The sequence below is a fragment of the Lepidothrix coronata genome, unplaced genomic scaffold (assembly GCF_001604755.1).
Source record: "Lepidothrix coronata isolate B3197 unplaced genomic scaffold, Lepidothrix_coronata-1.0 Scaffold11, whole genome shotgun sequence".
NCBI classification, from domain to species: domain Eukaryota; kingdom Metazoa; phylum Chordata; class Aves; order Passeriformes; family Pipridae; genus Lepidothrix; species Lepidothrix coronata.
In genome coordinates, this window is record NW_016690191.1 from 3,630,250 (window position 1) to 3,644,064 (window position 13,815).

At 43.1% G+C, this 13,815-nt stretch overlaps 1 protein-coding gene across 4 annotated transcripts in view; it reads right to left on the bottom strand.

The window, feature by feature from the left end:
• Positions 1-13,815, bottom strand: part of SV2B (synaptic vesicle glycoprotein 2B) — a 66,005-nt gene that overhangs the window by 22,059 nt on the left and 30,131 nt on the right. For all 4 annotated transcript variants that reach the window (XM_017805200.1, XM_017805197.1, XM_017805199.1 and 1 more), the window contains exon 2: positions 8,311-9,158. In XM_017805200.1, coding sequence (XP_017660689.1) covers positions 8,311-8,791 — 481 coding nt within the window. In that variant the 5' untranslated portion in view covers positions 8,792-9,158. The remainder of the gene's footprint in view (positions 1-8,310; positions 9,159-13,815) is intronic.

Below are 13,815 nucleotides of genomic sequence, written 5' to 3' on the forward strand. Positions count from 1 at the left end.
ACTTGGCAGCTGATTCTTTCTTTTGATTGCAAATGCCTGCACTTGATTTAAAATGCATTACTAAATTAAAAGCTATGCAGCAGAGATCCATTGCAGCATTTGAAGGACACTTGCCTCACACTGATCAGAAGTGGAAAAGTTCAGATTCTGAAATCTCCCTGTTCCATAGTAGGGTCACCTCTCTGAGTGGTTCTTTCTTTTCTATCCACACAGGCAGACAGGATTTTGTGTGTCAAAGGCAAAAAATCTGTTCTTGCCTATTAAAAGCCTTTGTATCAGAACCATGGCACAGGATTTTGTCATCCCAATTGTACCTTCACCATGAGCACGTGGCTCTGTGAAACCAACGCTCACTCTCTCTGCCCTACCCTCCTGACCAGAGCTGTCCTTGTGAGGTGATCTGAAGGTGTGTAAAGGTTTCAGAGACTGATCTGAAGCGAAGATACACACACATCTGAAAGTCTGGGATCTCTATTTCTATTAACTTTGACCTTCACCTCGCTCACTGAAGTGCAAATTACAATGGTGAGCCAAAGCAAAAACTCTTTTAGTCCAAAACCTTTCTGAAGGAAGAATCTTAATGCAATGCTGTATGGTTTAATGCTTTTACCACGGCTCCTGAGCTGCATTTAATGGAGCAGCTCTGATGGCAGCCAGCAGATAGAGGTGATGATGAGCCCTGTGTCTCCTCTCTGGTGCATCGCTGGCACCCATCTGACAGTGAGTCCTGCCAGCACCGCCAGACCCTGACGAGGAAGAAAAAATGATCTGCCAAACTTAATTTTTTTAATTTTTATTTTTTTCCGGAGAAAATCCCTGGATGGCAGATGTTCATCCAAATCCTCTTAGTAAAAGAAAACATCCCAGGTCAGGAGGAGGTGGAGGAGATTGTTACTCTCTTCTAGCTGGTGGTTTGTTGCAGCTGGATGCTGTGACTGGCACAGGCCAGGGTAAGAATGGGCTTAGCACAGGATGTGGCAGTGCTTGAAACTCGACATCAAGAAGTGAAGTGAAGCTGCTTTTCTAGGTAAACCCCTGCAGACTCTGACTGTGAGCCCAAACTTGTGATGGAAGGGAAGTTTACACCTCTGCAACACAGCATCCATCAAACAGTGAGCAGCATAAAACACAGCAGAGCTGTTAATGTCACAAACTCATTCAGAGGATGTTGCCTTAATTAGTTATCACATATGATAAAATAATGCATGATTGCCAAGAAATTTAAAACCATGAAAATCTGTAGTAAAGGAAACCTCAGGGACAATCAGGGACTGTCTGCTTGGCCAGGTTCTGAGGGGAGGGATCCTTGTTATGGAAATGTGTAATTCAGGGTTGAAACAAAATCAGAAGGACACTTCATTATAATGGAGAAGTCTTTTTTGGAGGGGAAGATGTTCTGGCATGTTCTGGCCAAAATAATTAAAATTTTTGGGGCAGCTGCTATAAAACAGTCTGTCAGCTGATGGATCTCAGGACCCAAAGAGCAGAGCAATGTCTGCTTTGCAGATTGCTGTGTCCTGGAGTAACAAGAAGGTGGCAGGGACCCAAAGAGGAGCAGAATAGTTACTCATACAGTCTCCTTGCAGGAGAGACAGTCTTCTGGAGAACACAGTGATGGTTGCTACCTCTGAGAGAGACCCAGCTCATATCAAGGAAGGTCAAGTTTTAAGGAGAAGTAGTCCAAGAAAAGTGATCATGAAATCGTATTTCCTTTGCTGGGTTACTTCTGTCCATCAAATATTCTACGGCACAACATTACAATGGTCTGCACCAGAATCTTGACTTCTAACCTCAGCTTCAAACCATGCAGACCTACACTGTGCTAGGAGGGCTCAGCTTCCAGATTGACACATACAGTGCTTAGAGGAAATGGTAAAGGCAGCTCTGAATAATCCATTATTTGCAGACTATTCCACGAGTGCTGGAGTATAATGAATGCCTGTGGGAAGGTCTGCAACAGCTTCCCTCCCATAAAAGTGGTGGAAAACCAAAGAGCTGAAATTCTAAGAATAAATTTTGGGTTATGACTCACCCAATGCTGAAGTTATAAGGAAAATATGTGACCACTGACTGGCTTATTCCCACTAGAAAAGAAGTAACATATTCAGTATTTTCACACTAAGAAATTTATTAGCCTTTACTGAAGTTGTGAGCTCCATGTTAGACAGGAATTGTGGATTTAAGATCTGAAGTTCTAGGAATATGTAAAGGAATATAATGCAGATATGGTAGACAGCTATGTGTCTGCTAAACTGTATTTTTGCTATTTCAATATAATTAAAAGTAGACTTGTAAGGGTTTCAGAAAGAAAACAAAAAAAATCAAGGTTTACCTAAATCTCCATAACAAGCATGAATTTCTCTCATTGTTAGTTAATGGGATTAAAGTTCTTAAAGAAGAGGCACATCTGAAAATAATCCCTTTTAAGACAGGACAAAGACTTGGGGAATAAATAGAAAATTTTAGCAGAAAAAAACCAAAAAGCTCAATGGGAAGAATTAGTCCCAGAGTCCTTGGGGCTGCCAGGAAGGTGAGGAGGCTGCCTGGGTCCAAGTGCAGGGTTATTTTTGGTCTGCAGGGAGCCAGTAACCACAGGAAAGTGAAAGCTCCTACCTGCTGACAAATCCCAGACCACCACCAGTACAGCCCTATGGGAAAATAGAGGCTATTGAAGAGGGAAGAAAACGATTAGGATCTTGTATATCTTGCAGTTCAAACTGTAATAAAACCAAAATCCAAACACTGTATTAGTGGTGTAGAATCTGTTAGTGATGAACCTTATGGACACAAACAGAATTTTGTGAGTCAGGTCTGGACTATTTGGGACATGGCTGTCACAAGGCACAAGATCCAATTGTTGTAAGTAACTGAAAGAAAGGAATAAAGAAGTCATAGTCCTAATTCTCTTGTGCCATAATGATGGCCAGCATGTGCCAGAACAGAGAGTGGTCTCAACAGAGGACAAGATGAGGGCTGAGTGACCTTTTTTCCCTTTCTCCCTGAAATTTCTGATGTGCTCTTCCTTGTAGGCTTATTAGTGCTTTCCCCATGAATAAACTTAACCCTGTAAATGGAAGTCAAATGAAAGGCTTGTCTCGTTACGCTTGCCTTGCAGATTAGTACAAGCAGTGGGACTTCTACAGCTGAAGACAGCTCTGACACCGAGAAGTGAATCACCCATGGGAAAAGGCAGCTTTCCATTCCCGGAGATCTGTGTGTGGATATTGGCTGCTCGGGTGAATGGGATCGTGCACGTTGGAGCCAAAGGTGGATGGGTGAGCCCACGAGTTCCGTGACGCAGCACAGGCGGGGCGATGCACGCCCAGCGCTCCGCGCTGCCAGCAGGACGTGGGCGGCTGTTTACGCTCAGGCGGCTTCACAGTCTCCCCACGGGACTTGCCCATCACCACAATACTCGTGGGACCATCTGGTTCTCCCCATCCAACCCCTCTGCTGAAGCTAAGCTTTCAGCTGAGGAAGCCAAACAAACCCTTTGCTGTTCAACAAAAACCTGGAACTCACCAGAACAAAACGGGGACACAGCCATCCCCACATCAGACCTGTGCAAGGTGTGGGGTGTTCCCAAATCATAAAAAACAACTTTTTTTTCCCCCCTAATATGTCCCTGCCACTATAGGTGATGATGCTCCTTGTCTGCAGGAGTATTTCTGCCCAAAAGCGAATTTGCAGCCAGAAATCCGTGCCCGATTCTCAGGATGTGGACATGGGCTGGTCTCATCGGGGTCTTTAGCTGGCTGCTGTGTTGGGGTTAATGGCTGTGGAGGAACAAAAAAGGCAGCAACTAGCCATGGCAGAGCAAGGCAGCCATGGCTGGGCTTGTCTGTGCTTAGCCAGAGAAAAAAAAAAAAGAAGTATAGAAAAGCCATTGAGCTCTGCAGAGGGGATTAGGATTTACTGTCATATCAGGTGAATTCAGGTCAATGAGAAGCTGAGACCAGATTTTATCTCAGCTGATACTAAAACATCCTCTTCACACAACTAAAAGCAGGGATGTTGTTACACATCCTATTTAACCTGACTCACACAGACAAGCTTGAATTGCTACATAACTGCATAATTACTAATAGGATCTTCTTTCCTAGTTTTTTTTAATCCAACATTGTGAGGTTAAGAGTCTGTAAAATGATATTCTCCTTAAAAAAATATTATTAAATCATAAAAAGGAATAGGGAGCTGTGTGCCTGGAAAAGCAATTTTATTCTCAGCCTTGGTGTGGCTGTTTTACAGTTATGGGCAAGGCCCTTAAAAATTTCCTCAGTTTACTGAGCTGTGAAATGACGATAACACAACTGCGGCTCTGGGATCTGGGAGGGTTGATGATTTAACTCTGCCTCGAGTTTTTTATATGCAGGACGTGAAGAAGTTTAAAACATTACTATTTCACCATCTTTTATACTTGCTGTGTACTTACTGCTCTGTGCTTGCAAATATAATATTTAGTCCTCTGAGAGGTGATTTATAGCACTTGAAGATATATATTTATAAGAAGTTCCTCCAAATAATGATAGTGTGCCTTTCAGCAAATAAATAAATACAAATTTCATGACTCTTCTGATTATCCTTAGCAAATAAAAAAATTATGCTTCTGATAGGCTGTATCATACTGACAAGGAATATTCTCTTTCAGTATAAATAAGAATTTAATTATTGTTCTGACTGTTGTTGGTAAAGCTCAAGCAAAACAGATTTATCAAATGAATATGTAAAAATAATGTCGTTATATGTTACCAAACTTATTCTTAACAACTAGTGTTAAAAGTTGATTAAATCAAACTGCTAAAATATATATAGTGTTGTTTCTTCTTTTTTCTTGGGGTTTTTTTTTTTTTTTTTGTGATGCCCTTGAAATCATCTTTAAAATAGTGCTTTTCATAACAGAAAAATTCCAAATATATGTTTTGTCCCACTAGGGACATTTAGGGTGAAAATCGCTGTTAATTTGCATCTGATGGTGAGATGTTTATTTTCAGAATAAAATGTAAACGTTTTCTAAGATGTGTCATATCCACTTCACACATTTCATGAAACACCGTGGGCATCTGTTTATTTGTAATTTTTGCATAATTTGGCCATAGTTTGCTTGATATTTTCCCATGGTTGCTTTCCAAGGGAGGAAAAATACGCAATATGCAGAGTGTTTAATTCAAAATGTCCTTTTAACAGAAGCTGAACTTCACTAAATTGGTCTTTAGGAGGTATCTACTTTATCTTTCTTATTTGTCCCTTCCTGTTTCTGCTGGAGTTTGATTACTCACCTGACTTATTTCCCATTTTTTCCCTCCTGGCCTCTCTTGTTATGGCTGAGACCTTCTCGTGTGTTTAAATGTTAGCAGCTGCCTGGAAGCCTCTTAACTGCACCTGGGAAAACCTGGTTATGTTTCCTTAGCAAAAACGTGGTGAGATAAACGTGGTTGCTTGGGGATAAACACAAGCTTATCTGTAGGCTTTTATTGGTACGTGGGGACAAGGCAAGGGGCAGTAGCTCATGTGTAAATATCCCTGATGCCCTAAAACCCTGCGATAATTTGAGGGAAAGCTGTGCCTTCACTAATCACCCGCCTGTTCATTCTGTGCAGACACACTCTTGCAGGACTGTCACCGCACATTAGGCAGATACTGAGGTGAAGAGCTCTTTGACTTGCTGCCAAGTCAACCCCTAAGTGTCACTGAACCCTGAGTTCCAGTGAGATCAACTTGCAATGCCACAGACCATCGAGGGGATGGAATCACAGAGGGAGATGAGCATGTGTTGAAGGCTCTGGGCTTTTTGGGAGATACCTTTTTCCTAGTTGCAGGTGGATGGGTGCTGATGCTAACCCAGGAAAGATTTTGAGGAAGATTATGTTCTCGTCTCCAGCAACAGTGCTTCCCCAGCCTTTTCCTTCAAGAGCTGACATTTATCATGGCACAGCTGCTCAGAAAAGGGACAAAACCTTCTTTCAGGGGCAGTACTTGGGATGCCAGGCTGTGCTGGAGGTAGGTCTGCACTCACACTTCATGTCCCTGCACTGTCCTGCAGTCTGTCAAACCTCCAACACCCTCTGTCCCCTGCTGCTGTCACCCTTTGTTTGGCAGAAAGCCCACATCCAGAGATCTTTACTGTTCTCTTCTTATGCCCTCCAGCAGCCCTGCACTACTCCAGCCTGCTCTCACCCTCACTTCTTGATGCCCTGGGCATTCATTACGCGTATCAGTGCACCTCTGTGCAATCTAAGGCTTTCTAAGCACCACTTAATTCATTTTCACAAAGAGTCATCTCACAAACCTCAGACCCAGCAGCAGAGAAATATCCAGCAGGCAAGAAAGTGTGTTTAACAAATAAGATGGAGTGAATCAGCGATCTGCCCCATGTACACCACCAGTCAATAACAACTGAGTGCTACCATAAATATCCACTTTCCTCCCTGACTCAATCTAAGATGAAACAACTCTATTGTTTTTAGGAAAATTCTTTTTCCCCCCCTCATATTGGAGCCATCAAATAGTGTGAATACAAGTTTTGACAGCAGATCCCCCAAACAAACAAGCTGAAAACAGGAAAAATTGTTCTGCAAAATCAGGTTCTCTCAAGTTGTCTTCAAAGGTGGGCAGGAAAGGCAGCAAGAAGAGTTCTCTTCCCCTCATTAGCAGTCCCAGATTAGCTCCGTTAGTGCGCGGGAGGCTGGAGCTGGGATTGGATACAGACCCAAATGTCTCCTTATTTATTCAGAGCTTATCAGAACACCCTGAACTTTCAGCCTTGCAAATACTGAGCTGGAAAAAGCAGAACGAGCTCTCTGGGGAGATTTAGTGTTCATTTTTTACCTGTGGCTGGGCCAGAAATACTTCAAAGATAGATTTTCTTGTGACATTTGAAGTTTTCTCATTCGGGTGCCTGCCAGAGCTTGAGCTCCACAGAGATAGATATTTATGGGGTCAGAGTTTCAGAAGATCTCAGCTTTCATAGAGTCACCAAAATAAATGACCTGCTTCTCGAAAAAGGTCTCATCACTGAAAAGACACCAAGCTTGGTGTCCCACAGGGAGCTGGTGAATTCCAAAGTCCCTTTGAAATTAGGATCCAATTGTGAGTGGTTTGCTTTTAGATATCTGACCTGAGATATTTCGAGCTAGAATTTTTAAGTGGTTTGTGAAGCAAAAATAGTTATTAAACCCTTAAAGACTAAAACTAAGAACAAACCTAGCTAACTATAGCAAGAAACATCCTGATCCTCAAGTTCAAAGTAAAAGGAAGAAACAGAAATGTGTCTATAACCTCAGAACACCAAGAGGAGAGGTCTATACAGGGAAAATTACCTATTGCCTTTGTCACATAAAATAATGCAAATAGAATTGAGTCAAGGGCTGGGGTCTGGTCCCAAATCTGCATTTACCTCACATCAGGCAGGGCTTCTGGCCCAGAATGTATGAGCAACAGGCCCTGATGATTCCCTGCAATCCCAGTAGATGTCCATTAAAACACACTCTATTCCTCCTAAAGCAGTTATTCCTACTTTATTTTCCTTCCAGATGGACTGTACTATTGCGTGACTGGCTCTCACTACAGGCCATGCTGGATACTTTCCTGATTCTTGGAAATGTGGGAGGCTTTGCTGTCTTTGGCTTATGGAATTTGGCTTGCCTATTGTTCAAGGAAAATATTGTTCATCCAAACCTTTCCACCCAGTCTCACTCCCAATAACTAAGCCTTTGTATTTTGACCACAGGGAGATGTCAGTAGTGATGCAAAAGGGATGTTGCCAGTAGCCTCAGCCTTTGATCCACATGCAGCACTTTAATTGAATTCCATAGACCTAAAAAGAAACCTCCATTGGCTACATCTGTTTCAGGACATATGAACAAACTGCTCTGACTGGGAAGTTAGCAGGCAGAAGGAACTGACTGCACAGATGATTTGCCAGCTGGGACTTTGAGCTGAAGAAAAGGGAGACCTGTACTTTCTAAAAGCTGTGAATTCTGAGTCACTAGATCCACCTTTAACTGTTCTTATTTGTCCTTGAACACCCCTCTGAGCTTTGCCCTGTGGACCTGCAGACTGGGAGCTGCCTTGCCCAGATCCAGCCTGCAGTGACCAGCACTGGGCCCACAGCACATTGAGTACAATTCCACTGCTACTGCCTTCTCAGTAGCACGAACCCCTCTTGAGTCAGATCCACCCAGGCATGACTATGCATGACATACAACACAAGAGGAGAATCATCAGAAGATCCTGAAATCAGCTGGTCCCTAGGAAAAGCTGTTCCAGCTGCTGTTTACTGCATTAGAAGAGCTGTTTGCCAGCGGCACTTACCTAACATCCCTTTGTTCGAACTGGACAAGCACATATCCTTCTCAGCACTGGGAAGAACAAATCCAACCACAAACACCTCCACCCCATCTGCCATCAGTGCCAACCCTAAAACAAAGAAGAGGGTCCACTGGAAGCGTCCGTGGCCGCACTCCTCAATGATGTTCTCGTACTGGTGGGCAAGTTGCTCCTCGTCCTCCATCCTCTCAGCCATAAGGTCAGCACGGTCTCTGTACTCATCAGCCACGGCAGGAGCTCGCTTCTGCTTCTCTTTAATGTCATCAGGGTGTGGGATCCCTTGGTATTCCCCTTCATAGACCTCATCATCCTCATCATGGCCTTCTGTAACATCACTCTGGGCATCTTCTTCTTGAGCGGGCTCATCCCCGCCATGGTAGTAGCCATCATTGGGAGCATCATAGTTACCATCCTGGTACCTGTAGTCATCTGAGACTTGGTTTGTGTTTCTATATCCATCATCCATTCTGAATGGAGATTTCTAAATGCTGTAGATGACAGTGTGTAGAGACTCTAAAATATGTACAGATTTGTGCAATTTCTGGTGTTGGTTACTCGAACATATCTTTTCTCTGTTCTTTGCACTGATGGGATACACAGCTTTCCAGCCTCAGAAGGAGAATTACTATATAAAGGTTCTCTTTGACAGAGTCTCACACAGCTTTTGATAATGCTTCACTTTTCAGCTGTCATTTGTGACTTGCTGGCTTTTCTGTTTCGGGTGACAAGAGCTGCTGTCTGGGGAACAGCAAGGGAACAGCAATTGCACAGCCAGGGAATTAGGAGGACTTGACAGGTTTTTCCTGATTCATTGTGGTGGTGAAGGTCATGTCCTAAGAAAGAGGAAACAATAGCAATGAGACAGCAGTAAGCTTGCAAGCACACATTCACCGAGTTTAACACCCAACATTTTGAATGCATGCTTTTCCATTGAAACAATATGGCAACAGAGGAATGTTTTTGCATCATCAAAACCCAAAGCCTCAGCAAAAAATTATCAATAAAGTGTACCAAGTTCAATGGGAACATAAAGTAGAATGTGAAGTACAATGTGGTCCCAATTTCTGTCGTTCCTAGAAGTCCTGCCTCCCACATGTGGTCCTGGTTTCCACAGAAAGCAGGACAGCACTGGGCTGAATCGCTGGAACAGACCTCTCAGGTTGCTAAATATGTTTCTATCCATCTACTCAGAGTACAGTCATCCCTGCTCCCTACAACTACCTAACATCATAATGAGACAAAATATGATCTCGGTTTTCTTCTTCATCCAGATCCCAAAATTAATTTCATTTCTTGGCTTCTTTTTTCCCCTAGTGTCTCTCCATCTGTATGACAGATGTAGAACTAGCACACAGTGTCTGCCAAGATAAAGTCACCAAAAGTGACACCAAGCTCTGTTCTTCCCATATCTAACCATCAACAGGGGATGATTTTCACAGAGAGCAGAAAACAAAGCTAATACTGAATCACTGCTCTCTGCAGGGAGAAGCAAGGGAAGCCAAGACACATCTAAACACATACTCATTTTGGACACCTGATTTCCATTATTTTTCAAGTGTTTTCCAGCCAGCTGGCTCTCCAGTGTTCCCCTGCATTTGTTGCCACACACAGCTGTAGACATGGAGTTTGAAAGGAGACGCATGTGGGAAACAGAGTGGAGTCATGCTAGAGGAGCCAGCACAGCGTAGGCATGCACAGAACGTGGACTCTGCTTTAAGCTTTGAGCTGCTTGCCTAAATAAAGTGTAAATGAGCTATGGATTGACATGGGCAGGCACCATATGTGGGTGGTGTTACCTACACAGTCAGTTGACCTATAGAAGCGCACACAAACGCACGCACTGTAAATAACACGGCTATATGCAGCTAAAATGACTTCAGAAGAGAAATTCAGTAGCACTTTCACAAAATGCTAAGAAGGGCATCGCTCCTGCTGCAAATGCTGTGATTTTCTGGCAGCCCAAGTGCTCAGAGTAAGAAAGGAGCAGAGGTTTGACTTCTCTGCGTGGATTAATGGCCATGCTTTGCCTGTGCTGTTCATGGGAGATGCTCCAAGAAACTTCATAAAAGCTTCCTCTGCATTTCTGTTTATCTGCCTATATATTTATGGCACTTAATTACAACATGGCCTCTGCAGACCTTGCCAGAGCATCTTCCTTTTCTCTGCCCCTCTGCTATTTGTTACTGCATTCAATTTGTTTCCTCTTCCCTTTCTTTATGCTGAATCACACCATACATTTTGCATGAGATGAAAAAGGCAGTGGGGCATTCTTCCAGGGCTCAAAAAGATCCCAAAGGCATTATGATTATGTTATAAAGATCAGGAGTCTACAGTGCAAGCAGCAAAGAAGTATATACAGAGAAGTATTTGCATTGGCAATGGAGGTATTAACGCGCAGGGGAGCTAATACATCTGAGAGCCATCAGAAACACTTAAGTGAGTTCTACAGCTCTTGTTTCAATGCTGAACTGTCACCTCAAATGGTTAAATAATCCAAAAGTACTTTTGAGTCTCAGAACCTCCGAGTCTTGAAGTTCAACTTTCTTGATTACGCAAAGACGTGTGTCATGACTGAACATCATGTTCTCCAAGACAGACAGATGTAGTTCCACAGAGACATATTTTCTTTTGAAAAGTAGGGGAAGGAGCCTTTTATTTAAAAAAAAAAAAAAAAAAAAAAAAAAAAAAAGAACAATATGTGCTAAGGAACATTACGCCTTAGTTTGGAAGCCTTTAAATATCATCTGCTGGCAGGTTATGCTTCAAAGTGACCTCCAGTGTTGGAGCGTGTGACCTCACTGTATCTGTCCCTTTCTGGTTGCTACAGAACTAGATTGAAAACTCATCTTAGGAGATGAAGCAATAATAACACCAATAACAGAACTTATCAGATTCAGTCTTCACAAACCCTACCCCTCACCTTACACCTGCTTTCCCAGAAGGTAAAAATATGTTCTTAAGGACCAAGCACTAGAAATCTTTTTTTTTATTCTATTCAAAAGCTGCTGAGGCTGGAAGTTGAGCTATTTGCTTCCCACAACAGCAGGACCAAAGATCACAAACTTAGAAAAAACCTACTGAAGCATCCGTGCTCTTTCACTGACACACAAAGATTGGTATTTACCGAATGGAATCACTTAGATCTTGAGCAGCATAAGAAATAATGACATGAGCTGATGAGCCTCATAGACCAGTGACAGCCACCTGTGTGGGTAAGAACATGTAATTCAGAGAAAAGGCTGTGGTAAATAATAATCACTGGGTTCCCATTCAGTTTGTAGGATGGATATTTTCTAGGATCACCCTAGGAGAAGGGGCATTGCCCAGGGTAGGCTGGAACTTCAGACTTTCGAACGCTACACTTTCGTACTTCACACCACTTGTTTCCTTTCGTTGCCACATATGCACAGGCTGATTCACTCTAGACCTGATTCTTTAACACCCTTTCTCTCAAGCTGAGCTTCGCTCACTCACATTAACAGCCCCATTTAGCATTTAGATGCAAAATCATGATGTGTCTTAGAGATGGCAGGCTTGGATTGCTATAATTACCCTTCACAGTGATGCATGAGAGCTTGAGACAAATATACACACCACACCAAGCATATTGTAGCAGGGTGGGTGTCAGTCTCTTCTCCCAGATAACAAGCAATAGGACAAGAGGAAATGGCCCATGTTGTGCCAGGGAAGGTTCAGACTGGATATTAGGAAAAAATTCTTTACCAAAAGGGTTGTCAAGAACAGGCTGCCCAGGGCAGTGGTGGAGTCACCAGCCCTAAGGGACTTAGATGTGTAGATGTGGTGCTTTGGGATGTGGTTTACTCATGGGCTTGGCAGTGCTGGCTTAATGGTTGGACTCGACTACCTTAGAGGTCTTTTCCAACCTAAATGATTCTATAACAACCTTGGGCAATTTTAAACTGGCAGTTTCTGAGACATGTAAGTGAGGTTTTAACACACAACAAATGTCAGGCTCCATAAGGCAGAGTCTGCAGGGGAGGGAAGGCAGAGGCAGGAAAGCCTCATTCTGGGTGTCCCCAAAGCAGGCCATTAAACTGAGCATTGGACACAAAACCCTGGAATACATGGGAATTTAGTTTCTTTCCTCATTTGTAATTCTCCATAGCACAGTATTTATTTCTCAATACATTACTCTGCTTTTTCTTCCCCTTATTTTGCACTGTAGCTTTTTCTCTATATTGTGCTTCACATTTACCTCAACCTTATTTCCCCACTGAACAGTCCATTGCATCAGTTATCATGATGCTACAAGCATCCTTCACTTAGCCCTGCATCTTGCACACTCTAATTTATTTAACAGCAGCTCTTTAAAACACACTATCCACCGTGCAGTTTTCTTGCACTCCTTCTCTCTTTAGTCAGCTCAGATGTTGCATACTTAGCCAGGAATTCAGTCATCTGAGATGTGCGACTTAAAATAGTAACCTAAAGTCTTAGATATCCTCATAATAGAAACAGTATCTACTCTAGGAAAAGGGACGTTTTAAGAAAAGCAGATTAACACCTGCATTTGCCTCTGTGAGAGAGCACATAAGGTAGGTCTGGCGTGCTGAGGTGATAAACTGGGGGCTGGAGGGCAGCAGAGCTTGGAGGGGATGCAGAGAAGGGTGAGTGGTACCTGGCACTAAATGAAGAGAGCCCAGGGCTTGTCAGAGAGGTGAGCTCTAGCAGAGAATAGACATCTTGGCAAATCAGCAAGCAGGGCAGATATGGAGTGGGGATTTCTTGTGAAATATTGAACCTTGGGGCACAGTGAAGTTTCTGGAAAAGTAAAGAGAGTGAGATCATTGCTTTGTGGGAACATGATCTGAAAGGAACAGTGGCTGCACACACAAGATATGTGTGCAGGGGGGAGAGAGCCAAGGCTGGGAGCTGCTTTCTCTTTGCCTTTGCGTGCTCAGAAAGGGAACAGTCTCAATATCAACAGCTGAAGGGAGAGGTTATTTGAACACTGTGGAGAAGGAGCAGTACAGGGACACACTATAAAAATGCTTTCAAGAGATCTTTAGCATTCACCAGAATAATCCCTGTAAAACAGATGGCAGAGCAGTTTAATATTCTGCCTGAAGGACAACTCCTCTTGCAAAACATCCTCACGCCCAGAGCTGCTTTCTGCTGACAGCAATGTGAAGATGCCCAGATCCTACAGTGACCATAAGGACAATGCAGTCACAAAGCTAACTGTAAAAAAATTCCCGAGAAGAAATGTCCCTCACTAAAAGGAGAAAGAAAATGGTGTAGATGGGTTTCTGTAAAGTTCCAACCTCAGATTCTTATCGAGAATGTAATTAATGGATTCATTTGTACACGCGAAGTGCCAGATTTTTGAGGTGCCTAACAAATCACAGCTCCCAGGGGAGATCATCCTGGATTTCGGGCACCCAGCAATTACACCAATATTATCAGGCTGAGAACTGTAGCAGTGACTGATGACTGTGCTGCAGGCTGAGCACCCTCAGCTCTGTCCCT